This window comes from Globicephala melas, chromosome 5 (genome assembly GCF_963455315.2).
Source record: "Globicephala melas chromosome 5, mGloMel1.2, whole genome shotgun sequence".
NCBI classification, from domain to species: domain Eukaryota; kingdom Metazoa; phylum Chordata; class Mammalia; order Artiodactyla; family Delphinidae; genus Globicephala; species Globicephala melas.
In genome coordinates, this window is record NC_083318.1 from 51,658,141 (window position 1) to 51,685,394 (window position 27,254).

The 27,254-nt window shown below is 37.3% G+C and overlaps 1 protein-coding gene across 2 annotated transcripts in view; it reads left to right on the top strand.

The window, feature by feature from the left end:
• ANAPC4 (anaphase promoting complex subunit 4) overlaps positions 1 to 27,254 on the top strand; it is a 41,813-nt gene that overhangs the window by 805 nt on the left and 13,754 nt on the right. For both annotated transcript variants that reach the window (XM_070045565.1, XM_030832215.3), the window contains exons 2-17: positions 2,285 to 2,390; positions 4,091 to 4,223; positions 5,755 to 5,829; positions 5,945 to 5,971; positions 6,064 to 6,108; positions 6,830 to 6,914; positions 7,551 to 7,655; positions 8,952 to 9,035; positions 10,103 to 10,189; positions 10,609 to 10,673; positions 11,681 to 11,723; positions 11,832 to 11,908; positions 13,359 to 13,459; positions 13,544 to 13,595; positions 20,174 to 20,229; positions 22,540 to 22,586. In XM_070045565.1, coding sequence (XP_069901666.1) covers positions 2,285 to 2,390; positions 4,091 to 4,223; positions 5,755 to 5,829; positions 5,945 to 5,971; positions 6,064 to 6,108; positions 6,830 to 6,914; positions 7,551 to 7,655; positions 8,952 to 9,035; positions 10,103 to 10,189; positions 10,609 to 10,673; positions 11,681 to 11,723; positions 11,832 to 11,908; positions 13,359 to 13,459; positions 13,544 to 13,595; positions 20,174 to 20,229; positions 22,540 to 22,586 — 1,188 coding nt within the window. The remainder of the gene's footprint in view (positions 1 to 2,284; positions 2,391 to 4,090; positions 4,224 to 5,754; positions 5,830 to 5,944; positions 5,972 to 6,063; positions 6,109 to 6,829; positions 6,915 to 7,550; positions 7,656 to 8,951; positions 9,036 to 10,102; positions 10,190 to 10,608; positions 10,674 to 11,680; positions 11,724 to 11,831; positions 11,909 to 13,358; positions 13,460 to 13,543; positions 13,596 to 20,173; positions 20,230 to 22,539; positions 22,587 to 27,254) is intronic.

Sequence of the window (27,254 nt, forward strand, 5' to 3'; positions counted from 1 at the left end):
TGTGCACGAGTGTTGTCCGTTAGCATTTCTAGTTCATCAGGTGTAACCGGGTTGTAGCTTTCTGCTGAGAGTTTTGTTACTTGGCAGCCATTTTGTAAGGAAACCTTCACCTTGGCTTCTTTACTCCTTTGGCCTTTTGGCAGGGTTCCTGATAGTTATCTGGACGGGTGAGAGTTGTGTGGTGTGCAGCCAACCTTGGAAACTAGGTGGTAAAGAGAACTTAGCAGTCAGGGAAACTTAGCTGCCTGCAAAACTGTGTTGACTCTCATGACCTCGTTGTCAGGGTATTGATATCTGCTTTCTCAAGGCCCTCTATGAAATCTTCTAGTCTCCCTCCACTGCCAGGGTGTTTTGGAATGCTGTCCTGGCCCTGAGAGGAGTGCAGTTAGTACAGCCACAGCAGTAGGAGAGAAGGGAGAGAATAGGAGCATCACTGTGATAGATGGATAGATGTAATCAATTGTGGGCATTTGTTGCTTCCGTTTTCTCAGTGAAGAAGGGGCGCTGTTTAGGAGTGGGGATGGAGAAGAAAATATTGGAATTTTGAGGAGAAAAGAGAGGTATGAAAAAACTGACAAGTGGACTGGTGAAACTTGGTAGGATTGTTCGTCAGTATTAAGAGCCACATGAGGTTAGTGATTTTGTAGTGAAACTAGTGAGCATGGTTGTATGTCTCTTCTGTTCAGCTGTATGAGTGCAGGCGTGGTTGGGTTTAACCAGAGTTGTTGTGACTAACTGTGACAAAGCAAGAGAGATGCAAGGGGGTTGAAGTTATATGTAAGAGGAATGATTGTAATGATGAACTTTGGATTGTAACCTGATTAAGTAGGGAAGTGAGGTCATGTGTTGGGTGAGGGACAATGAGTTGGTCGGTGGTAGAGTCAATGGCTTGTATGTCTTGGTGAGGTTGAAGAATTGAAGTTGGGGTATCTGGGATGAGCAGGAGAGATACAGGTGGTGATGGAAAGTGGGAGGTTTGCAACTGAAGATTATGGCAGCATTTGTAGTTGTTGGTAATGACAAGGTCACAGGCATGACCCTGAGAGTGACTGAGGTGAGGTAGAGGATGTGATCATTGAAGAAGAGGTAGTTGAGCACCAAAAAGCCAGGACATTGTATCTCTTGAAATCGCCAAGAATGATGATGAGTAGTGTTGGAAAGCGTGAGTGAGCCAGACAGGAGTCCAAATCTCCCAGGAATGGGGGGGAGGAGGGGGCGGGGGGGGCCTGGGAGGCTATAGGTGACTGCTGTTAAGAGGGATAGCAGGTGGTATGGTCTGATTGCATATGATTCAAAGTTAGAGGATTTTAGGGAAGAGAAGAAAAACCAGCCAGAAATGACATCAAGGAGGAAATCTTTATCTCCTAGCCCAGTAGTAGTATAGGGCACATGGTGTGCAAAACGGCCACCACCTGAGAATCCTGTAGGGAAGCAGTGTCCTCAGGTGAGAAGTACATTTCAGGGAAGACAGTGAAGATACAGGGGATCTTGATACCTGACCATGAATTCCAGAGGGCACATAGGAAGGGTTTCAGAAGTAAGGAAAGTCAGAGATGGGCTCAGAAAAGAGCACTGGGTCTCAGGGATGAGCGATTCCTTGGGAGTCCTGGCTTCCCTGTAACCAAGAGTGAAGGAAGGATGCTATGAGATAAGGCAGGGAGTGGTAAAGCTGTGAGTACAGAAAACTAAGAAGGTGTGTGTGGGGGGGAATCTTCAGAAGCACATGCAGTTCGAGGCCTTTTCTTCATTTCTACTGGTTGTATAGAGGAGGGAGTAGGGACAGTTTTACTTTTGAAGCACAAGGAGCTCCAGGGCGTCATCTTTATCCTCCAAGGTGGGAATATACCCGGTGGAAATGGAAATTTAGAATGACTAAGTGACTTGTCTGAGATCCATGGCCAGTAAGTGACACAGCTGAAATTGTCTGATTCCAAGTTTAGTGTTACTTGATCTTACACAGCTGCCTTTCTAGTTCTGTTTGTGTCCTTTATTACTTTTTTCGTTATCTTCTTGGACAGCCTTATTCCTTTTCTAAAAGGTAAGTCTCTTATTGACATGAAAGTTAGGAAGTGTATAGGGTACAGGGTTAAATTAGACCTTGTTTCAGCCATTTCTTTGAAAATACCTTAAGTTCATTCAGACACTTTTGTCTTCGAATTTCTTCTGATAGCTAAATATTATATTTGATATGATTTTTAAAAAAATTTATAGTGGGGATCTAGGTATATTTTATTTTTGGAAACGGATTTTTTATTATTTGCCATTATTATCTGTTTTGTCTCAGGTTTTACTTCATCGACTTGCAAGTTTTCATCGAGTTTGGAGTTTTCCACCAAATGAAAATACAGGAAAGGAAGTGACCTGTCTGGCTTGGAGACCAGATGGCAAACGTAATGATAGTATTGTAAAAAATACATTTTTGTTTTTCAGAAGGAGTATTCTGTAAAGAGAATTTATTTCCAGAAAGAATTTATTGTTCTTATTATATACTAGAATTCTAAATTTGGGAACTTTGCCTTTTCTTCAAATGCTTTAAAGTGTTTTCATAGAACTCAGATTAATTCTACCATCTTGTTTCTTGGCAAAGATATCTCTAAAACGAAATCTGACTTCTTGGCAAAGATAAGGCTGAAAAGAAATTTGATAGGAATATACAGAGTACTTTGGTTTTGTTCCTTCGCTGTCGTGTTGTCCTGCACTGTTTGCCCTAAGCTTCATTTGTCACTCACTCGTCAGTTCAGTACCATCATGGCCCTTTTCTCCCCAGAATGTGTTTTAGCATTAAATGAGTGGCTCATAAATATTCTCTCTGCACATTTGGCTTGCCTCACCTGAAGGACTGTCAGTTCTGACCCGCTTCCTGCAACTTCTGTGTGATCTTACTCCTTTTGGTGCCCTGTATGTTGTAACTTGCTGCATTGTAGCTCTGAGGACTGAACTCTCCTCTTCCATGTGTTGTTACAAGGACAGTCATTGTTTGAGCTGTTGTACATGTCCAGTCAGCACAGGAAAATGCTACAAATCATACAGCTTAAAGTTCATCTGTATCATTGGTGCTTAAAAAAAGAAAAAGAATTGTTTTTGTAAAATGATATGTACTCCTCATTGCTTACTTTTTTTCTAGATAAATATAAGTATGTAAAAATGCCCTGAAAGCCTGTCACTTTACAGTTAACAACTATTTTTGTCTGTACTCATTTTGCTCCGTTCTTGTTTCATCTTTTACGTAAAAACAAAGTATGTGTAAAATTAGAGAACTTTTGTAAGTAATAATTTGAGATCTTGCACTATTCATCCAAAAATGCCACGATCTCAAAAATTATGAAAGTCAGTGTGTGTGAAAACGTATTTAAGTAGATGATATTTTTATCATTAAAAAATGTCTTGTGATTTTCGACAGTAAAATAGGGGTTTTTTTTGGTAATGATTATTTCAAGATTGCTTTAAATCGTTTTGAAGAAGAGGAGACTTGGATTGCCTCACATCTAGCAGAGCTGCATATATTGGTATACAGTGAAACTCACAGCCCTCTATTTAGAAATTCTTCAATTTGATAGGTTAGGATGATGTTAATGACTTATGTAGAGAAACTATACTAGATAATTCAGCCACAGTGAAAGGAAGAAGACCCATCGGTATTTGATGGCCCTGTTCATTAAGGGTTAGAAATAAAAAAGGAATAAAAAACCTTCCAAGAACCAAGCAGATGGAATCACTTTTCCGCTTTTGGGTGGGGACCAATATGTCTTGGTGATAACGGTATTATTGTTTATTTGTTGATGCCTGTTCAGTATTTTCTGCTTGGCATCAAGGTTCCAGTCTAGAGGCTGTGATACGTAAGATGTTAAGAACAGTACACGAGAAAGTAGTAGATTGCTCATGAAAGTTTGAGCATTTGAAAATAAGCGTAGGTAACAGCATAACTATATGCAAAGATATCTTTTAGTTTTTTAATTATTTAAAGCAAGGATTTGGGGGTTAAATCATTTCTATGATTATGTTGTCTTTAAAATAGTAAAATTGGGGAAGCAATGAAATACCTATTTTTCTCAAATATTGCACTAACTTATTCTGATTATTTCTTCTTTAGTTTTGGCCTTTGCTCTTGCTGACACCAAGAAAATCGTTTTGTGTGATGTAGAAAAACCTGAAAGCTTGCACTCTTTTTCTGTGGAGGCTCCAGTTTCTTGTATGCATTGGATGGAAGTGACCGTCGAGAGCAGGTTGAGTAATAAAAAAAGAAAAACCCCAGTAGTCACAGTAGTATGTTTTTGAAATTCTCATTTTTTAAAAGTGGAAACTTAGGAGTATCTGGGTGTTGAGTATGTGTACATTGCATTTAACTTTTTGTTTTAAGCTTATCAAGATGCAGTTTTTTTAATGCTCTGTTGGGTTTTTTTTCTCTTGAAAAAATCTCTTTTCTTATTGGAGCAGTAACGCCTCAATGGCCAAGATTTTTCTTTTCAGTTATTTTTAACGGTTTGTATCGATGACTTATACATTCAAGGAATATTAATTAAAATCATTGATTAGCAAATTGAGGTTCTGTTTTCCTTTTCACCATATGTTTCACCTGGAGCTTTGTGTTTTTGTGTCCCAGTGAATATCCTTAGAGTACAAAAAGTGCTGAATTGAGCATTCTGTTTTGATGCTGAATGGGTTCTTTCTGTGTTCATGGTCCCTATAGTTTCCTTATTTTGTGAAAATAGTTTTGCCTTAGTCTGTGAAGTCAAGTACTACGCCAGGTTTGCAGTAAAGATGGCTTAAAGAATCAGTGGGCTTAGTGAATACTGAAAATAAAAGTTTCTTTTTTGAGGAAATATGATAATTTTCTTTTCATTCTAATTAAGTTTTAAGTTAATATCAAATGAATTTGTAAATCCTGATTATTAATTGACAAATTTCCTAAGAAAGGGACTGTAAAGCATTAGATAACAAGGTCTAGCCTGGGGTTTGAAATTCACTGTAGATAAAACAGTGATTAATCCATCATCAAATAAAGGTTGTAAATGGTCATGTGAATTCATAGAAGATTAGAGGAACAGAATATACCATGTAATTTCTATCTCAGTCCAGTTACCTGCTAAGTGTATTCCTAACACGCTTTTCATTAAGAGTTCAGAAATATTATGTGGAGATTCCAGGGTCTCTCAGGACACTACTTTTTCACCTTCTTACTCATTTATTTCCAGCCATATTCGGAGATAGGATTGAAAAAAAGGGGGGGGGGATAAATAAGACTGTTTCAAAATACGTGGTGTCATCTTATGTACCTGCTGGGTTTTTACATCTTCATATGTATGTAAGCTATAGAAGCCATCATTACATTATATAATAATTGCAGTGTTCTTTACAGTTACTCTTGGAACTCATATGTTCAGTGTTGGTTCTTAGAGGAGAGTTAAGTCAGTCAGTCTGTATCTGGTGCTGATACTGAATACATTTGAATACATTTCATATGCTGAGAAAATTGTTTATAAATATTTGTTCCTCTAAATGTAAAGTGGGTAGGCTGATTTTTTTTCCCCAGAAATAACGTTATAAGTAAATGAAGAAATTCCAACTTTTCTATTTCTTGTTTGTGATTGTTATAGTGACTATTTTACAGTGATAAACTGTGTGTGGCATCTGTTTACTTGGTAATGTGTGATGTATAAAATTGGGCATTTAAAAAAATTAGTATTTTTTAATGGAAAGAAAAGTAGAATCTTTGTTTTTATAATACTTGTTTTTGTTTTGTTTTCACCTTTTTAGTGTTCTAACGTCCTTTTATAATTCTGAGGATGAATCAAATCTTCTCTTACCGAAACTTCCTACACTGCCCAAAAAGTAAGTATCAGAGTTTAATTTCATTGGAATTAATCTTGCAGATTTCTTTCCTTTCCTTTTAACACTGACAATTTTGTCATGTGTTTTAAAAAATGCATTTCTGGTTTTTTTCTAGTTATAACAACACCTCAAAAATATTTAGGTAAGATATGCCTTTTTTCCTTGCAAGTAAGATACTCTTTTATTATTTGAAAGATATAGTTAAAGATAACCCAATTTGTGTTTATATTTTAGTGAAGAAAATTCTGATGAAATTATTAAGCTTTTGGGAGACGTCAGGTAAATCTTGCAGATATCTTAAATATTTAACAAGTCTTATTTTCTTAAATTTGATATTTGATATTTGAGGCAGTTTTTAGACTAAAGTTCCAAGGACAATTTCCTTATTTGTCATGTTATTTCATTGCTGACAAATACCTCTGAACAATAAACAGACAATATCTATTATTTACTCGTTCTTATTCTATGATACTTGGTTGTGTCAAGTTTAATATTATGATGTACTTTCATTTTAAAAAGTAAAGGAGGGTGGAAGTGCTAGAGTTTCTAAAATTTAAATTTAAATGTTCAGGTTCTTTAAGCACACTTAATGCATTTAGCATCAGAGCCATGATAAAACTGTTGGCGCTTTATATTAGCTGGAAAAGAGATGATTTTGTTATTGAGAGTATACAAATATAATCATCATTAAAATAATATATTCTTATTTTACTGTAAACTGATGTTTTTTTAGGCTGGATGAAATTTATAATCATCATTAAAATAATATATTCTTATTTTACTGTAAACTGATGTTTTTTTAGGCTGGATGAAATTTATGTTGTTCCTTTGAAAGAAAGGAATAAGCCCAATGTGATTGAGGCTTGGTGAATTTGTCGCGGGATTCAGTTCCCCCACAAGGAAGCTTGAACATGCAGATTATGTGAGGGCAGGAGCATGTCTTGGTGTAAGAACTCGCTCCTGTCTGTTCTCCTCAGCTTGTTGCATTATTTTTAATTAGGCTTAATATTCTTGTCCTTGGAGGAAGCTCTGCATTTATTGAGCTTTATGCTTATGGAATGTTCAAAATTGCTCGAGTCACTGGGGTAAGTTTTTCTTTAAAATCTTCCTTTTTGTTTCTCTTAGAATACAGCAGCTGACTGATTTATGGAAAAAGAATAAAACATTACTTTTTTTCTTAATTTCAGTTATTGGAATTATTTGTTCTTAAGTGTTAAAAGGATAATTTTCCTACTAAGAATAGTGATATGATGTCTGTGAAGATCAGGGGCTCTTAGTGGAATTAGTCAAAAATTTTTTTCTTAACAAAAAGATTGGTATGATACACTGGATTATGATTTAATGTTTTTCTAGTCTTGTGGTGTTTAAGAGCTACACTTTGTGATTGGAATTTGATAAACATCATCAGAAGCAATCTTATGCTCAGTCTCGGTCTTCTCCGTATCTTTTTCTTCTTATTCTTACAGTTCCCTAAAAGGATAGAAAATGTTATAGGCTCTGTGGGAATGTTAGTTCTCCAACACTTAGTTTGGGCCCCTTGTTGGGGGTGTGTGTTTGTGTCCTTGCAACTAAGAGGACACATGCCTTCATGTGCCACGTGTGTGGCAGGAGCCAGGCATGTGTTTCTGCTTTTTAGAGCTCTGAATATTTGCCTCCTATATTGTAAGCAGATGCAGTCTAGCAATAACACTAAATATAATGGAGATTTGACTGTTTTACAGATTGTTGGTACTTGTCTTGCATTATGTCTATCAAGTGATTTGAAATCATTGTCAGTGGTCACAGAAGTTTCCACCAGTGGTGCTCCAGAAGTTTCGTACTTTCAGGTGAGTACTGGAACCTAATAGCAGCAGAGGGTAAATATATATTTTTAAAGGTTTTATAGTTTTTTATTATCCATTTCACTGGATTCTAAGGTCATCAAAACAAAACAAAGCAAAAAAATCGACTTGGAGCTTCTAAGACATATATAGAGTCCTACTGGTGAATACCTTACTATTCCAATGGCACAGCATAGTTATGGTCTATTAATGACTATATTAACTCATTGCTATACCAGTTCCATCTTTGTACCAAGTGTTTTCTTAGGATTCTGACCCTAATAATAATAAAAGCTAATATTTATTAATTGTTTAATATGTGCCCAGTACTGAGTGATTCAGTATAATTCATTTGAATCCTCACAATAACCTAATAAGTAGGTACTATTATCCCCATTTTATAGTTGAGTAAATGGGCGCACAAACTGTAATTTGCTTGGTGAGCATTGGAAAGTGATGCTGCACAGTCTGGCTCCAGAGTTGGTGCTCTTAACTAACACATTGCCTCTTGTGTAAGATGACTACTTAATGTTGGGAAAACCCTTTTTCATTGTGTGCTGTTTGTATCATAGATTGTGGAAACTGGGCTCCTGTAGATTATTTAGATTGTAGCCTTGTCTTCAAGAAAACCTTCCCTAAAATTTCATCGCAGATAACCCAGCCACTTAGCCTAAGAACGCATGAGCTCTCAAACAAAAGTAGGGTGAAAAGATGCAAGGTGTGATGCATGTGATGCCTTCCAACATGCGTTGTATTCAGAACATCAGAGAACTCTTAACTTCCTGACGTTTGCTGGAACAGTTGTTCATATTTGCTCTTCATCTTAAGGTTCTGTGAAAATGTGATTTCCAGGATTGCATTTGGTGCTGTAATAAAATGATTCACTATTAATGTGAAATTTGTAATAGGTATTTTTCAAACAACTCTATTGAGATAATTCATGTACCATTGTAATAGATATTTCACTTGTATTTATCAATAACTATAATTCCTTTAACGTTTTTACAGAAATTTGTGATCATTTTTTAAATTCCTCATAAGAGTGTTATAAAATAGATTATTACATTCATTCTAACATTTATTATTACATTTATTCTAACTATGTAGAGAGGGTGATCTGTGCATAGATAGACACTGCAGATTAGAAAATCCTAAGATTGTATTCTGTTACTCTCCAAACCGTTATACTCAAAAGGAGCAGAATCCGGCATAGTCTTTCTGATATGTAGTTAGACTTTGACTCTTCTTTAAAAGAAGTAAATGTGTCTGCTTGTAACTTACTTTATTATTTTGATTTGACAGCTTGAAACCAATCTATTGTACTCTTTCTTACCTGAAGTAACTCGAATGGCCAGAAAGTTTACTCACATTTCGGCTCTTTTACAGGTATTTATTTATAGCTTGTTTTATGTGACTGTTTACTATAAATTTCTAATGTTCTGTAAATAAAAAACTTGAAAATCTTACTTCTTAAAGCCAACTTTATGTGGCGGAGGTGTCTAGTCTGATAGACAAGTTTATAATGTCCGTTAAAGCAAGAAAGAGAAATTTAATTGAAAATCTACTCTCACCCATCTCTATTTCTCCAAAGGAAAAGAAGAAAAGTAGTTTAAACCTTTTTAAACATTCTCATAAATGAAACAATATTTTGGAATTTTAAGTGTTTTTACAAATAAAGTAGTATGGAAAACATCATATCAGTTAGCTTTTGTACATGATAAATGCACCCCAAATTAGCTTGTGATTGGTGTTTTAGTCGACGATTTGGGCTGGGCTCAGCTAGAAGGTTCTGTTGTTCTGGGCCAGGTTCAGCTATTTGGGGCTGGGCTTGGTCGTACATTGGTGGTCAGCTGGCTGGTCCAAGTATCCCATAGCTGTGATGGCTTTGTCTGGACTGCACATTCCTCATCTCCCAGCCGGCTGGACCAGGCTTGTTCATGAAGTGGTGGCCACGGCAGGGGTGTCAAGAGTGCAAGTGGAAGCATGCAAAACCTTCTGGGGCCTTAGACTTCTGCTTTCGTCACACTAAGCCCCAAGGCCGCCCGGATTGAAGGACTGGAGAAATTGAGTCTGCATCTGCATAGAGGATCTACATGTACTTCATGTCAAAGATTTCTGGAGATCAGTGTCTTTTTAAAAGGATACTGTTTGAAAATTGAATAGTTGACCAGCATTTTGACAGTTACTGTATATAAAATGCATCTTGTATGTAGAAAGCTGGAAAATATCTGTTTTACCAGATAAAAATTGAATTTGAGAAAGTTTGATAGTTAAGTGATTATCAAGTGTTAGCTATAGTCTTTTCTTTCTCAGGCTTAACTGAGTTAAAAGTGATTTATAGTAAATTTTGGATTTCTTTGAGACAGTTGACAGTAAGAAACATGTATTATTTAGTTAGCATGTTGACTTAAATATTTTTTGCTACTTTAATATTTTTTTCTTCTTGTTAATAGTATATAAATTTGTCACTGACATGTATGTGTGAAGCATGGGAAGAAATATTGATGCAGATGGATTCTCGTCTCACCAAGTTTGTGCAGGTAATACGCCTGGAGTTTCCCATGGAAGGTGTTAAAGAATGCACGTTATCTTTATTTACTTCATGAAGGACATGAGAAAAATCAGTCTGTTTTGTAAAAGGCTCAGATCATGATTTCTTTCAAACGGTTTGGTCTAACCTCATACTATTATCTCAGAGAGTGATACACCAGCTCTTCCCCTTGGTACAACTTAGGTGGGGACAGGATTGTGAAGTGGAGCTGGTAGGGCTTGGGGATTAAGGACAGGAGTTGGAAGAGCTGACTGGTTGTTTTCCTGTAACTGCTATTCAGATAATCAATTTAAATATGAATTTGAGAGAAGGCTAAGGGTAAGAAAGGGAGACATGTTCCTGTAATTTTGAATAAATATGCTTATAATTTAAAAAATACCTATTATGATTTTATTGATCTTTCTCTAGGAAAAGAATACAACCACATCAGTGCAAGATGAATTCATGGACTTGCTGTTGTGGGGGAAAGCAAGGTAATGAGCTCATATTAGGTACTCTTGCTTTTCCTTCTCTTTTTAAAGTAATTTATTTCAAAAGCAATTCACATTCATTGTAAAAAAAAAAAAGAAAATTCTGGTGCACAAAGACCAAAAAAGTAGTATATATTTTTCTAGGCTTTTTTATTCACGTATTTATTTTTTACATAAATGTGATCATTCTGAGTGTATGTATAATATATGTAAATATATTATATATGTACTTTTTAAATGTATACAAATTTTAAAATTCTTCGTAGCCAAATCAGTCTTTTCCTTTATTGTATTTGCCTTAACATTATTCTTAAAAAGATCTTTCCCATATTAAGTGTTCAAAGATCTGTATTTTCCTCCAGAGATTTTTTTGCGGTTTATGTTTTTATTCCATTTACATGTTCCAGATGTGATTTATTTGGTCATATGCTGTGGAAGACTAACTTCTTTTTTTTTCAGTGTTCAGGTAATTGCCCAGTATAATTCATTGAGTATTACACCTTCTTCTTACTGATGTGAAATACCATTTTAGCATATAGTACATCCTTATATCTACTTCAGTCTGTTCCTAGACTTTATTGTTTCCTGTTTTGTCCATTTCTTTGTGAGTACAACAAAGTCTTAATTTTGGGGGGGCTATTTCTTTTTATTTATTTTGTTTAAAAATCTTGTTTGGGGACTTCTCTGGTGGTCCAGTGGGTAAGACTCCACAATCCCAATGCAGGGGACCAGAGTTCGATCCCTGGCCAGGGAACTAGATCCCGCATGCATGCTGCAACTAAGAGTTCGCATGCCACAAATAAGAAGTCCACACAACACAACTAAAGATCTCACATGCCACAATGAAGATCCCACATGCTGCAACTAAGACCCGGTGCAACCTAAAAAATAAATAAATAAATATTTAAAAAAAAAAAAAATCTTGTTTGTTCTTTGAAATTTAAACGTTTTAAGTGATGCATTCAGATTTTGAATAGAGGAGACTAAAAATACTTTCTTTTTCATTCTAGTGCTGAACTTCAGACCCTCTTAATGAACCAGTTAACAGTAAAGGTGCGGTTATCATTGTATTTTAATGGCTATGAACACATTCTTAATTTTTTTTAGAATGGCATATAGTATCTTACTTGTATGCTGAATACTTTTTTTTCTCTTAATTAGGGCTTAAAAAAGCTTGGCCAATCTATAGAGTCATCATATTCCAGTATACAAAAATTGGTTATAAGTCACTTACAGAGGTATGAAGGCGATGTAGACTCTTTTGGTATTGCATCTACACGTACTTGGCATTGGTCTTCTTTCTGCAACCTTCTTTTCATCATCTGGCATTCTCTGTTTGAGCCTCTTCTGGCTAAGATTGTTGCATTCGCATTTGAGGGGACTCTTGGAGTGCCCAAGATTTAAAGAATCAATAATGGTAGTTCTGCTTTATGAAATAACTTTCCAACATCTTTTCACCACCCGAGGCCCTGTCTGGGCTTTTATCTCACCCAGACAGCCATGAGGTATGTCTTGAATAGGGCATATACCCTTTTTGAGTGGTGAAATTAAGTAAGTTTGTATATCATTTTATATGTTATGTAAAAGCATGTATATATTTTTGCATTTAACTCCTTGCCAAGGTGTTGGTTATGATTATCCTCATTTAGAAGAAATGGAAGTTCAGAATGGTTATATATGGCTGACCCAAAGTTATTAAGTGTCAGAGCCAAGACTGTCCCAGATCTTCAAGTCTCATGCTGTTTCTAGCTACAGCTACCTCAGTGAAGCAGTTTGCAGGTAGATGTTCAGTGTTTGACTTAAATTTTGATAAATTTCTTTATGCTGAGACCCTGGGCCTTACTATATCACCTCCCGTTTTGATCACTTTAGACCCTCTGGCCTGGTCTCTTCCAGTCCACACTATGCCCCTCAAATATATTCTTCACTGTGGATCTGATCATGTTACTCTTATTTAAAAACTTGCAGTGTCTTCCCATTTCTTAGGACTAATACCTTTGGATGGCTGCCTATCTGCTTCACCTACACTGGTGGCCTTCTCAAACTTGACAGTTTTTCTCCTACCCGGGGCCTTTGTACAGCCCTTTTGCTTTCTGGAACACTCCCACCCTGTTCTTCACTTGCATTCTCTAGCTCTCAGCTCAAATCTCACTTGTTCAGAGAAGCCTTGTCTAATCCCTAGATTAGATCAGGTTCTTCTGTTAGACCTGCACCTGGTGTGTTTCCTTTAAGGCATTTATGGTAGTTGGAATGATATACTGATTGTATGGTTATGACTGTCTCCCCCATTAGACTGGCAGTGTCATGAGTACCCTTTTGTTTTGTTCACCATTAAGTCCCCAGTATTTAGCATAGTGCCAGACCTAAAGTTGGAGCTTAATCAATATTTGTTGAATGTTAAATACATAGCTGTTGGGTGAACAATATGACGATCTTAAAAGTGCCAGGACTAACTGTGGAGCATAATTTGATCTTACAAAGTTTAATCTTGTGGTCATATATTCATCTCACTAGTCATGACAACCAAATGTTCTTCTACAGCTTTTCAAAATAATTTTGAGAAATAATTATTTCTCATAGAAAGAAAAAGTTACTTTCAGTTTTTATTTCTGAAAACTTAGAAATATTCAAGCAAGATAGTAGCTGCCTGCCACCTTGACGATGGTGTTTCTGCTCTGTTTTTGATAGTGGCTCAGAGTCTTTATTATACCATTTGAGTGAACTGAAAGGAATGGCTTCATGGAAGCAAAAATATGAACCTCTTGGACTAGATGCTTCAGGAATTGAAGGTGGTAATTTAATTCCTCAATAGAATGCATTAAATCCACTCTACTTATTTGACAAATGATATTTATTTATTTACTTCCTTTTAGATGCTATTACTGCAGTGGGTTCTTTCATACTCAAGGCAAATGAACTTCTTCAGTAAGTATTGGGGATAATTGAATATTGGAATCATTAACTTGAAAATGTTTTACTTTTTACTTATAAATAAGAACGTAGCAAATTGTTGTGATTTTCTAAAAATGAGTTTTTAAGTTTTTATCAAAATTATACCTTTACATGATTAAAACAATCCAATAGCACAGCAGTTTCATACAGTAAAGTGGTATTTTTCTTGTCCCGCCCATCCTCACCCCAGGTCCTCTTTCCAGAGGGAATCCTTTTAACTATTTCTGGTTTTAGGTCTGTAGGTTACTTCCATATTTCTAAATTGTATGACTGTACTGCCTTTCTTTTACTTACCAGTTTTGAGAAATTATTCTTCTCTGTGTGTCTGTCTTTCCTAGACTCTGCTTGCTTTCTCCTTGCACAGTCTGCCTTGCTCACATCCTCAGGCTCTCCGCCATCTCAGGGGCAGTATCACACCCCTGGAACTGCCTCTGTCCCTGCTGCCTCCTCCATTAGCCTCCCCCTGCCTGCACCAGCCTGCGTGCGGGCTCCATCTCGTGCAGCCACCGCCCTGGCGTTTTCTTCATTGCTTTCATGGGTTAGATCCTTACTTCCAGGATCTCCTCTGTTTCTTGGTTCATTTAATCACTTTGTGGAAAATATCTTCCAGTAACTTAGAAAACAGATGTGTGAGGGTAAGCTTTGTGTGTCCTTTTGGGTCTTTTCTCCTTCTGCCACACTTAATTGATGGTTTTGACTGGGTATAGATTATGAAGGGGGATTCATTTTCTCATAGAACTTTCAAAGCTTTGCTCCATTGTATTTTGGCCTTTTTGTTGCCAGTGGACGGTCTGGTGCTTCCGATTCTCATTCCTTTGTGTGCTGTTTTTTTTCTCCTCTCAAAAAGCTTTATTCATCCTTGATATGTTGAAATTTCACAATAGAGTTTTAAATGTGGGTCTTCTCATTTGTTGTACTCATAATAAGAAAATGCCATTTTAACCTGAATTCTATATTGTATTATTATTTTGATAATTTCTCCCTCTCCTTTTTTTAAACTAGATTTTTGTTCTAGAAATCTAGTTAGTCAGATATTAGACTTCATGGATTGATCCTCTATGTCTTTTATTTTTACTCTCATTTTTTAAAATATCTTTGTCTTTTCTATTTCCTGTGAAATTTTCTTGAGTTAATTATCCAATGCTATCATTCATCATAGACAATTATTGAGCATTTAACTATGTTTTAAACACTATTCTAGATGCTGAGGGTATAGTAGTAAACAAAACTGATAAAAAAAATCTTGCCTTCATAGATATTATATTCTTACATGATGAGACAGACAATAAAGAAATGAATAATTAAAACATACAGCAAGTCAGATAGTGATAAGTAGTGGTGGGAAAAGCTAATGAGGGAAGGAGGACCTAGGGCATGCTGGGGGTAGGGGTGCAATTTTTTGGTCAGGGAAGACCTCACTGAGAAGGTGATGTTGGAGAGAGGAGGGAGTGAGCCCTGTTACTTTGGGGGCAAAGGAGACAGCAAGTATATGAAGGCCTTGAGTTTGGAGCATGCCTGGCATATATGAGGGACCTCAAGGAGCCACTACAGTTAAAGTGACTTGAACAACAATGTTAGTTGTAGGGGATGAATTGAAAGAGGTCACAGAGGATGGGACAGGTTGTGTAGAGCCTGTAGGCAGTTGTAAGGACTGTGGCTTTTACTCTGGGTATAATAAGCTCTTAGGGAGTTATTAGCAGTGGAGCGACAGGATATGACTTAGGTTTAAAGAGATCCCTCTTGTTATTTACTTGGTATTGAGAATAGATTATATGAGGGCAGGGACAGAAGCGATGAGACAAATGGTGGTCAGAATCAGAATAGGTCAGAACCTGGATATATTTTGAAAGTAGAAATAACAAGATTGCTGAATGGTTGTGTGGATGGTAAAAATAAAGGAGTCATGGGCTTCCCTGGTGGCGCAGTGGTTGAGAGTCCGCCTGCCGAGCCAGGGGACACGGATTCGTGCCCCGGTCCGGGAAGATCCCACATGCCGTGGAGCGGCTGGGCCCGTGAGCCATGGCCGCTGAGCCTGTGCATCCGGAGCCTGTGCTCTGCGACGGGAGAGGCCACAACAGTGAGAGGCCCGTGTACCATTAAAAAAATAAAAAATAAAAAAATAAAGGAGTCATGGATAATTACGAGTTTAGGTCCTGAGCACCTGGTAGAGTATGACTAACATTTACTGAAATGGGGAAGACTTGGGGGAGAATATAGGAAATATATATGTATTTTATGTTCCTCAATTTGGGTTTATCTGATTTTTTTCATGGTTTGATTCAGGTTATACATCCCTGGCCAGAATATTACATAATCGGTGGAGTGTCCTTCTCAAGGTGTCAGATCCAGAGGCAACCAGTGTCCGTCTACCTCTTCTTACTGATGTTAATTTTGATCACATGGTCAATGTATTAGGCATATTAAATTGAAATGTCTGTTAGATACCCTGGTGGAGCTGTCCAGCATGTTGTTGATTGTATGAGATTATGTTCAAGTGAGGGATCCAGGCTGGAAATGTAAATTTGGGAGCCATCAGCACATTGGTATTATTTTAAGCCAAGAACCTGGATGAGATAGTCAGTGCGCTTAGAGGAGAGATCTGAAGACTGGGTGATGGGCTTTCCAGTGTTAGAAATGGGGTTGATGTGGAGCTAGCGAAAGAAACTGGAGAGGCAGAAAGACCAAGGAGTGGGTGTCCTGCAGGCTGAGTGAAGGACGCATTGCAAGAAGTAATGAGGGATTGGTTGTCTAATGCTGCTGAGTCAAGTAAGGTGAGGACCAGAAGTGGAATAGATCAGGATATTATCAGAATAGATGATGGGTGACCTCGATGAGAGCCACTTCTGTGGCGTCATGGGAGCAGGTATGATGCACAATGAGAGCAGATGCAAAGAAAACAACAAATGTAGTCTCTTGAGTTTTGCTGTAAAGGGAATGGTCAGCATTTAAAAATAGTCGTTGGGTTTTTCTTTCTTTTTACAATGGGAGAAATTAGAGCATATTTATTTATGATGGAAATGTTCTTCTGAAGGGGAACAGTTGAGATGGCAAAGAGAGGGAAGATTGCTAGAACAAGAGGATTCAAAAGGGGATGGGATTTAGTGGGTCAGGGATAGGAGAGAAGGCCAAGACAGGGGTCACAGATGAGCAGGGGTCACAGTATATGAGCAGATGAGGGCTTGGGGATGTTCACTTCTAATTGTTTTTATTATCTTAGTGGAAATATGAAATGTTCTGTCATCAGCTGAAGGTAAGGATGGGGAAGTGGTATTGAGCTTTGAGCTTTGAGAATAAAGGAAGAGGTGTGAGCCATTTGTCTAGTACAGTAGGAGCGTGAATGGGCTGATGAAGCAGGAGGATTGTCAGTAGTGCTAAGGGCTGCTTGGTTAGCGTTCCCAGGAGCGTTAAAATGAGACCAGCCAACATGGCTGTGTGGTTTTCTCCAGCCAGGGTCAGCTGCTCGAGTGGGAGCACAGAATAGGTGAGCAGTTTGATTTACTAGGCTTGGTGAGTAAAAGAAAGCAAAGGGGAGGCAAGAAATTGAAGCAAGGGCATGATTAAAATGATAAACCTCAAATCTGTACTGATTTAGGAGGGAAGTGAGGACACAGAGGGGGTGTGAGACAGTGAAAGGTGGTAGAACCAGTAGGTGGTAGTCTTGGTGGGATGAATGTTGGGCTACTGGAGAAAAGTCACTGGAAAGATAGTTGCTGGTTGTTGGTGAGCAGGGTGCTTTAAATTGAGATTTAAAATGTTCACGTTGGTGGACTTCCTTGGTGGCGCAGTGGTTAAGAATCCGCCTGCCAATGCAGGGGACATGGGTTCGAGCCCTGGTCAGGGAAGATCCCACAGAGCAACTGGGCTCGTGCTCCACAACTGCAGAGCCTGCGCTCTAGAGAGCCCACAAGCTGCAACTACTGAGCCTGCGTGCCACAGCTACTGAAGCCTGCGTGCCTAGAGCCCGTGCTCCACAGCAAAAGAAGCCACCACAATGAGAAGCCCATGCACCGCAACAAAGAGTAGCCGCCGCTTGCTGCAACTAGAGAAAGCCCATGTGCAGCAACAAAGACCCAACGCAGCCAAAAATAATAAATAAATAAATTTTTACAAAAGGTTCACATTGGTAATGAAGGTCTAGGGTGTGAACTTCAGAATAAATAGCCCAGGTGGAGTGGAGGACGAGATCTTTGACCTGAACCATGCTATTGAATGTCTTATTATGGCAGTCCCGTCTTTTAATTTCTAAGCGTTTTCTTATTTGTTTAATCATTTTTCAAAGCTGTGCTCTTGCTTTGTGGATGTGACATCTTCCCACAGCTCTCTGAGGATGTTAATTAGAGTTTTAAAAAATCTCTGCTGCTCCCTGAATTATCTCCTCTTTGTGTGTCACTTTGCTGTTTATTTTGGTCTCTTGTTGCAAGCTTTCTTCAAAAACCTGATGCCCGATTGTTTACTCATATTTATTCGTGAGGCAGTTTAAAATTGCCTGGAATTGCTGGGTGCAGAGCGGCCCAAAGCCAGCATGAGTGCCAGAGCATGCGGACCTGTGCTGTGGGCAGCCAGTGCCGACCCAGAACCGCCTTGGCTCTTCCCAGTTTATTCAGCTTCTTTGAAGAACTCTGTTTTTGTCTGGAAGGAAGTAAATGCCTAGGCATTCATATTTTGGGGGAAAGAGTGTATTGGCCACTCTGTGTTTCAGTTTGTCCTCCTTTGTCCAGCCCCAGATGTCATCCTAATGTCTTCTGTTGAACTTGATGTTTCTAAGGACTGAGTATCCTTGGCGTCTGCCGGGTGGATGACTCCTTGCTGCTCTCTTTCCACAATGCCTGGCACGTGGCCGCCTCTGGTGACCTTCACCAAATCACTAGTCTTCTGTTGGCTTTTGACATTTCTGAAACTCAAAAAAATTTTTTTCTAGTGTCCTCTTTTTGTGTGTGAGTTTATAACACATCCACCTCTCCCCACCAATCCACCATCATTTTAATGGGCTTTTATGTTTTTTAATGAATTTATTTATTTATTTTTGGCTGCGTTGGGTCTTCGTTGCTGTGCACGGGCTTTCTCTAGTTGCAGCGAGCAGGGCTACTCTTCATTGTGGTGCGCAGGCTTCTCATTGCAGTGGCTTCTCTTGTTGCAGAGCACAGGCTCTAGGCGCACGGGCTTCAGTAGTTGTGGCTCGCAGGCTCTAGAGCGCAGGCTCAGTAGTTGTGGCACACGGGCTTAGTTGCTCTGTGGCATGTGGGATCTTCCCGGACCAGGGCTCAAACCCATGTCCCCTACATTGGCAGGCGGATTCTTAACTGCTGCGCCACCAGGGAAGCCCCTAATGGGCTTTTAGAAGGTAGAGCTTATTACAGATGTGTGTACTCAAAGAACAAAGCAGGAGGAGAAATGATATTCCTTTTCCTGAATGTTGAATAATTTTTTGGTTCTTCATATTTGCAGAGAGTAAACATAAAATATTAAGCTTTCTGTGATCACCTTTCACCTTTCAGTGGAAGGTAGTTTTTGATTTAACTTCTTCCTCCTTTGAGCTAAGTAGAATATAGCATTATTTTAGGTTATAATGGAGAAACTGAGGCAGTGAGAACTTTGACGTTAGCTTATAATAGATCAGTGGTTGCCTGGGGGTTGGGGTGAGAGTATTGACTGGGAAAGACAGAAAGGAACGTCTTTTCTGTTTTTCATTTTTGCTGCAAGACAATTTTGATCATAGTGCTTGGTAACGCAAGAGATGTTACAGTCTTTTATGTCAGGTGTTTTACTGTGTACAGAAAGGTTAATGATGCTGACCTTCTTCTCCAGTAGTATTTATGACATTTAATGCTTGGAAGGGACTTTGAGATTTAGGGGTGAAAAGTGCACATATTGTTTGCTTAGAGTAATTATCTTACAGATGTGAGCTTAAAGAGGTTTTTAAAAAAATGATATCCATCTTTATATTCAGAGACAGTTTCATCAAAGGGAAGATGACTTCCACTTATAACCCTTAATCTTGGGGGTACATTTGTGTAAAGCCCAAGGAAATTCAAATTTTGAGATTCATTACTGTAAGGATAAAAAATCAACTTCCAAAAGTAATGTCTGTTGATATCAGAGCTAGTGGTAGTGACATATTACAAGTTTATAATAATGATTTTCTTTTGTGTTTGATGTTTTTTTCTTCTTACTGATCAGTGAGTATTTTTTTTTAAACTGAGAATGGTGCTGGAAACTTTTTTTCTGATTTCTTTTATTTCCAAAGTTAGAAAAGGATTTCGTACTTTACTGAGTGCCCGGAAAGGACAGACTGTTACACAGTTTGTGGCAAGGCTGTTATAATCAATTAGAATCTGAGTTATTTGCATTTTTTTTTAAGAGAATCAGGATTTGCTTTTTTGAAATTTTATTTTTGGGTATGTGTTTTATTTGTTAGATCTGTTGTAAAGGCTTAAATGTCATCCAGATAGGATATAGTAGAACAAAAAGGATTATTATATTCTACAGTAATTGAACAATGATACATGAACCCCATATAATAATTTCATTTCTGATTTATTTTTATCTTCTAGAGTTATAGATAGCAGTATGAAAAACTTCAAAGCATTTTTTCGGTGGCTGTATGTGGGTAAGTGAATTGAATGAAGCATTCTTGTATTTTTAACACTTCTTAAAAAAATTGTGGGAGTATCAGTTTAGCATATTTCAATTACTGTAGTAAATGTTAAATACCTGTTGAAGTAGAGAGAATAGTATAAGTGATCTGCCTTCTACTCATCACTCAGTTTCAGCAGTTTTCAACACATGGCCAGTCTTATTTCATCTATACACCCACCCATCTCCACCCCCGCAGATACACCTTCTAGCATTGATTGTCTCTGTCACTCACTGAGAATTGACCCTTATTTACCTTGTAATGTCTCCTTAGGTTAAAATAACATTCTTTAAATCTCTGCTTTGTATTAGGTATTGTTAGGTGTTAGATTTGGGGGAAAAGGGGGAGAAAAAATAAGACAAAACCTCTGCCCTTGAATAGCTTAGCTCCTGTTTTATACTTTGGTCTTCTGTCTCTAGAGCTGTGCCCTTCATTATGGTAGCCACTAGTCATGTATGGCTGTTTCAATTAGCTGAAGTTATGTAGAATTATAAACGCAGTCCCTTAGTCATGCTAGCCACATTTTAAGTGCTCAGGAGCCACATGTGGTTAGTGGCTACCATGTTGAACAGCACAGAGCTAGAACATTTCCGTTATCTCTTCTATTGGACAGTGATGCCCTAGCTAAATAGAATGCAGACCACTTGTGGCCTTTCTTTATGTCTCCACAGTATCTTTGCATTTGTAGGTAATTAACAAATAGTTACTGACTTGATGTTAAATGTTTTAATGCTCACTCTACAGGATATGCATATTTTATTTAGGTCCATTTGTACTGCTATTTTTGTGACCTCTATTAATATCTTTGAAATAATTTAGCATACATTTCCCTCCAACATATGCAAAATTTAGTCGTAAATGGAATTTATCCCATATTTGTTAAAATTCTAAAGAGTAAAATAGAAAGTAAATTACCTATAATGTGCTAATATCCTTGAAACAAATGCCCAGATCTTTAATTCTCATATTTTTAAAACAGACTTTTCATATTTGTTAGCCTAGTACAATTGCTTTCAATAAAAAAATGAAAGCAATCTATAGATGTTGACATTTAAAATTCTTATATTTTTCTCAAAACCATACCAACACTAGCCAGAATGGGGAGCCAGAGTGTTTATCAGGCCAGCCTGTTTAATATCAGAGTTAATTAGAATAAATTACAATGTTAAAATTAAACGAAACCTTAGAAGTGACTTTCTTTTACAGAAGTAGTAGCTTGGTTTTACTGATAATTATTGGAGTAATTAGGCAGTTTATATTCTTATTGCCTGTCCTAACTGTAATAAGAAGCTGCATAAGAAGATAAATGAATTACTGCTCAGTCCTTATCATTAGAGCAAAGCACACTGGATTGGAGAACTGGAGACCTAACTGTAACTGGGTGCTGCCACTAGTTAGCGCTCTAACCTTGGTTTGCTCTTGTGTAAAATGCAGTCTCCCTGAAGGCAGGGACTTCTTTTATACTGCTGTATCCCTAGTACCTATATTACACTCAATAATTAATTTTTGGATGGATAAATGAATTAGTGGAACCTAGATTATGGCTGGTTTTTCAGATAATTTAGAAGTTTGAATTAATTAAAAACAGTTTCTTAAAATAATCCATATTTGCAGAATAATGTCCAACGTGCTCTTTCTCAGCCAAATATAAGCATATTGAAAACTATGCAAAAGCACATGCAGCATACTTCTTGACTTAGGTGGATGTAATGTATAGAAAACACGGTATTGATAAAGACACCCCTATGAAAGGACAAAAAGAACCAACCACAATATTAAAGAAAGTATATAAATATATATATACACACATGTAAGTGTGTGTTTACACACATAAGTCTTAGTGCAAATATCTTCATGTAGCAAAAAAGCCCAAGGGAAAGAAATACATCTTTTTGGTATTCTGAGACTTTTGGAGGAAAGAACTGCTTGCACATTTTAAGAGAAGAAACATCACCGAGTTAGGAGGAATCCCTACACATGTAGTCTTAGCTCAAGGCAGCAGTTAGGTTTCTTTGTCTGGAGTGGCAGTGGGTTGAATTGAAGGAGAAAATGAAAAATAATAGTTTAGGATGGCTATACCCAACCATTTTGAACCTGAAAATATAAATCAAATTTAAATTCTTTTAGTTCTTCGAAGAAAAATAAGTTTTCCTTGGTGACAAGAAGCTGTTGAAAATGGAAAATGTAGTCCAGTGAAATACATTTATTTTTTGAAATGCATCTATAATTAAAATTATGTTTGTAGTTTCCCTTTAAAGATAGTTTTAAAATTTATATTTCCAGCAATGTTGAGAATGACGGAAGACCACGTACTTCCTGAGCTGAATAAGGTATATAGTAGTATTTTTTTTCACATCTTTATTGGAGTATAAATGCTTTACAATTGTTGTGTTAGTTTCTGCTGTACAACAAAGTGAATCAGCTATATGTATACGTATATCGCCATATCCCCTCCCTCTTGAGCCTCCCTCCCACCCTCCCTATCCCATTCTTCTAGGTCATCACAAAGCACTGAGCTGATCTCCCTGTGCTATGAAGCAGCTTCCCACTAGCTGTCCATTTTACATTTGGTAGTGTATATGCGCCAATGCTACTCTCTCACTGCATCCCAGCTTCCCCTTTCCCCCATGCCCTGAAGTCTGTTCTCTATGTCTGCGTCTTTATTCCTGTCCTGCCACTGGGTTCATCAGTACTGCTTTTTAAAATTCCATATATATGCGTTAGCATACGATATTTGTTTTTCTCCTTCTGACTTACTTCACTCTGTATGACAGATTCTAGGTCCATCCACCTCACTACAAATAGTTCAATTTTATTTCTTTTTGACTGAGTAATATTCCATTGTATATATGTGCTACATCTTCTTTATCCATTCATCTATCGATGGACACTTAGGTTGCTTCCATGTCCTGGCTATTGTAAATAGAGCTGCAGTGAACATTGTGGTACATGACTCTTTTTGAATTACGGTTTTCTCAGGGTATATGCCCAGTAGTGGGATTGCTGGGTCATACGGTAGTTCTGTGTTTAGTTTTTTAAGGAACCTCCATACAGTTCTCCATAGTGGCTGTATCAATTTACATTCCCACCAACAGTGTAGGAGGGTTCCCTTTTCTCTACACCCTCTCCGGCATTTATTGTTTGTAGAGTTTTTGATCATGGCCATTCTGACTGGTGTGAGGTGATACCTCATTGTAGTTTTGATTTGCATTTCTCTAATGATTAGTGATGTTGAGCATTCTTTCATGTGTTTGTTGGCAATCTGTGTATCTTCTTAGGAGAAGTGTCTGTTTAGGTCTTCTGCCCATTTTTGGATTGGGTTGTTTGTTACTTTGATATTGAGCTGCATGAGCTACTTGTATATTTTGGTGATCAGTCCTTTGTCAGTTGCTTCATTTGCAAATATTTTCTCCCATTTTGAGGGTTGTCTTTTAATCTTGTTTATGGTTTCCCTTGCTGTGCAAAAGCTTTGAAGTTTTATTAGGTCCCATTTGTTTATTTTTGTTTTTATTTCCCTTACTCTAGGAGGTGGGTCAAAAAGGATCTTGCTGTGATTTATGTCATAGAGTGTTCTGCCTATGTTTTCCTCTAAGAGTTTAATAGTGTCTGGCCTTACATTTAGGTCTTTAATCCATTTTGAGTTTATTTTTGTGTATGGTGTTAGGGTGTGTTCTAATTTCATTCTTTTACATGTAGCTGTCCATTTTTCCCAGCACCACTTATTGAAGAGGCTGTCTTTTCTCCATTGTATATTCTTGCCTCCTTTTTCAAAGATAAGGTGACCATATGTATGTGGGTTTATCTCTGGGCTTTCTGCCTTGTTCCATTGATCTGTATTTCTGTTTTTGTGCCAGTACCATACTGTCTTGATTACTGTAGCTTTGTAGTATAGTCTGATGTCTGGGAGCCTGATTCCTCCAGCTCCATTTTTCTTTCTCAAGATTGCTTTGGCTATTCGGGGTCTTTTTTGTTTCCATACAAATTGTAAAATTTCTTGTTCTAGTTCTGTGAAAAATGCCATTGGTAATTTGATAGGGACTGCACTGAACATGTAGATTGCTTTGGGTAGTATAGTCATTTTCACACTATTGATTCTTCCAATCCAGGAGCATGGTATATCTCTCCATCTGTTTATGTTATCTTTGATTACTTTCAACAGTGTTTTATAGTTTTCTGAGTACAGGTCTTTTGCCTTCTTAGGTAGGTTTATTCCTAGGTATTTTATTCTTTTTGTTGTGATGGTAAATGGGATTGTTTCCTTCATTTCTCTTTCTCATTTTTCATTGTTAATATATAGGAATGCCAGAGATTTCTGTGCATTAATTTTGTATCCTGCAACCTTACCAAACTCATTGATGAGTTCTAGTAGTTTTCTGGTGGCATCTTTAGGATTTTCTATGTATAGTATCATGTCATCAGCAAATAATGACAGTTTTACTTCTTTTCCAATTTGTATTCCTCTTATTTCTTTTTCTTCTCTGATTATTGTGGCTAGAACTTCCAAAACAATGTTGAATAAGAGCGGCAAGAGTGGACATCCTTGTCTTGTTCCTGATCCTAGTGGAAATGCTTTCAGTTTTTCACCATTGAGTATGATGCTTGCTGTGGGTTGTCATATATGGCCTTTATTATGTTGAGGTAGGTTCCCTCTGTTCCCATTTTCTGGAGAGTTTTTATCATAAATGGGTGTGGAATTTTGTCAGAAGCTTTTTCTGCATCTATTGAGATGATCATATGATTTTTATTCCTTAACTTGTTAATGTGGTGTATCACATTGATTGATTTGTGTATATTGAAGAATCCTTGCATCCCTGGGATAAATCCCACTTGATCATGGTGTATGATCCTTTTAATGTGTTGTTGGATTCTGTTTGCTAATATTTTGTTCAGGATTTTTGCATCTATATTCATCAGCGATATTGGTCTATAATTTTATTTTTTTATGATATCCTTTTCTGGTTTTGGTATCAGGGTGATGGTGGCCTCATAGAACGAGTTTGGGAGTGTTCCTCCCTCCGCAATTTTCTGGAAGAGTTTGAGAAGGATAGGTGTTAACTCTCCTCTAAATGTTTGATAGAATTCACCTGTGAAGCCATCTGGTCCTGGACTTTTGTTGGTTGGAAGATTTTCAATTACAGTTTCAATTTCATTACCTGTGATTGGTCTGTTTATATTTTCTAATTCTCCCTGGTTCAATCTTGGAAGGTTGTACTTTTCCAAGAATTCGTCCATTTCTTTCAGGTTGTTTGTTTTATTGGCATATCATTGCTTGTAGTAGTCTCTTACGATCTTTCGTATTTCTGCCGTGTCAGTTGTAATCTCTCCATTTTCATTTCTAATTTTATTGATTTGCGTCTTCTCCATTTTTTCTTGATGAGTCTGGCTAGCGGTTTATCAATTTTGTTTATCTTCTCAAAGAGTATTCTTTTAGTTTTATTGATCTTTGCTATTGTTTTCTTTGTTTCTATTTCATTTATATCTGCTGTGATTTATGATTTCTTTCCTTCTACTAATTTTGGGTTTTCTTTGTTCTTTTTCTAGTTGCTTTAGGTGTAAGGTTAGATTGTTTATTTGAGATTTTTCTTGTTTCTTGAGGTGAGCTTGAATAGCTATGAACTTCCCTCTTAGAAGTGCTCTTGCTGCGTCCCCTAGTTTCTGGCTCATCATGTTTTCGTTGTTATTTGTTTCTAGGTATTTTTTCATTTCTTCTTTGGTTTCTTCAGTGATCTCTTGGTTATTTAGCAGCACACTGTTTAGCCTCCAAGTATTTGTGTATTTTTTACTGTTTTTTTACTGTAGTTGATTTCTAATCTCATAGCGTTGTGGTTGGAAAAGATGCTTGATACGATTTCAGTTTTCTTAACTTTTCCAAGGTTTGATTTGTGACCCAAAATGTGATCTATTCTGGAGAACGTTCTGTGTGCACTTGCGAAGAAAGTGTATTCTTCTGCTTTCTGGTGGAATGTCCTAAAAATATCAGTTAAGTCTGTCTGGTCTGTTGTTTCATTTAAAGCTTGTGTTTCCTTATTTATTTTCTGTCTGGATGATCTGTCTATTGGTGTAAGTGGGGTGTTAAAGTCCCCAACTATTATTGTGTTACTGTCGATTTCTGCTTTTATGGCTGTTGTCATTTACCTTATGTGTTGAGGTGCTCCTGTGTTGGATGCAGAAATATTTATAATTGTTATGTTTTCTTCTTGGACTGATCCCTGATCATTATGTAGTGTCATTCCTTATCTCTTGTAACAGTCTTTATTTTAAAGTCTATTTTATCTGATATGAGTATTGCTGCTCCACCTTTCTTGTGATTTCCATTTGCATGGAATACCGTTTTCCATCCCCTCACTTTCAGTCTGTATGTGTCCCTATGTCTGAAGTGGGTCTCTTTTAGACAGCATATATCAGAGTCTTGTATCCATTCAGTCAGTCTGTGTCTTTTGGTTGGAGCATTTAATCCATTTAGATTCAAGGTGATTATCGATATGTACGTTCATATTACCATTTTCTGAATTGATTTGAGGATTTTTTTGTGGGGTTTTTTTCCTCTTGTGTTTCCCAGTTAGAGAAGTTCCTTTAGCATTTGCTGTGAAGCTGGTTTGGTGGTGCTGAATTCTCTTAGCTTTTGCTTGTCTGTAAAGCTTTTGATTTCTCCATTGAATCTGAATGAGATCCTTTCTGGGTAGAGTAATCTTGTTTGTAGGTTTTTCCCTTTTCATCACTTTAAATATGCCCTGCCACTCCCTTAGGGCTTGCAGAGTTTCTGCTGAAAAATCAGCTGTTAACCTTGTGGGGATTCCCTTGTATGTTATTTGTTGTTTTTCCCTTGCTGCTTTTAATATTTTTTCTTTGTACTTAATTTTTGATAGTTTGATTAACATGTGTCTTGGCATGTTTCTCTTTGGGTTTATCCTGTATGGGACTCTCTGCACTTCCTGGACTTGATTGACTATTTCCTTTCCCACATAGGGAGGTTTTCGACTGTGATCTTTTCAAATATT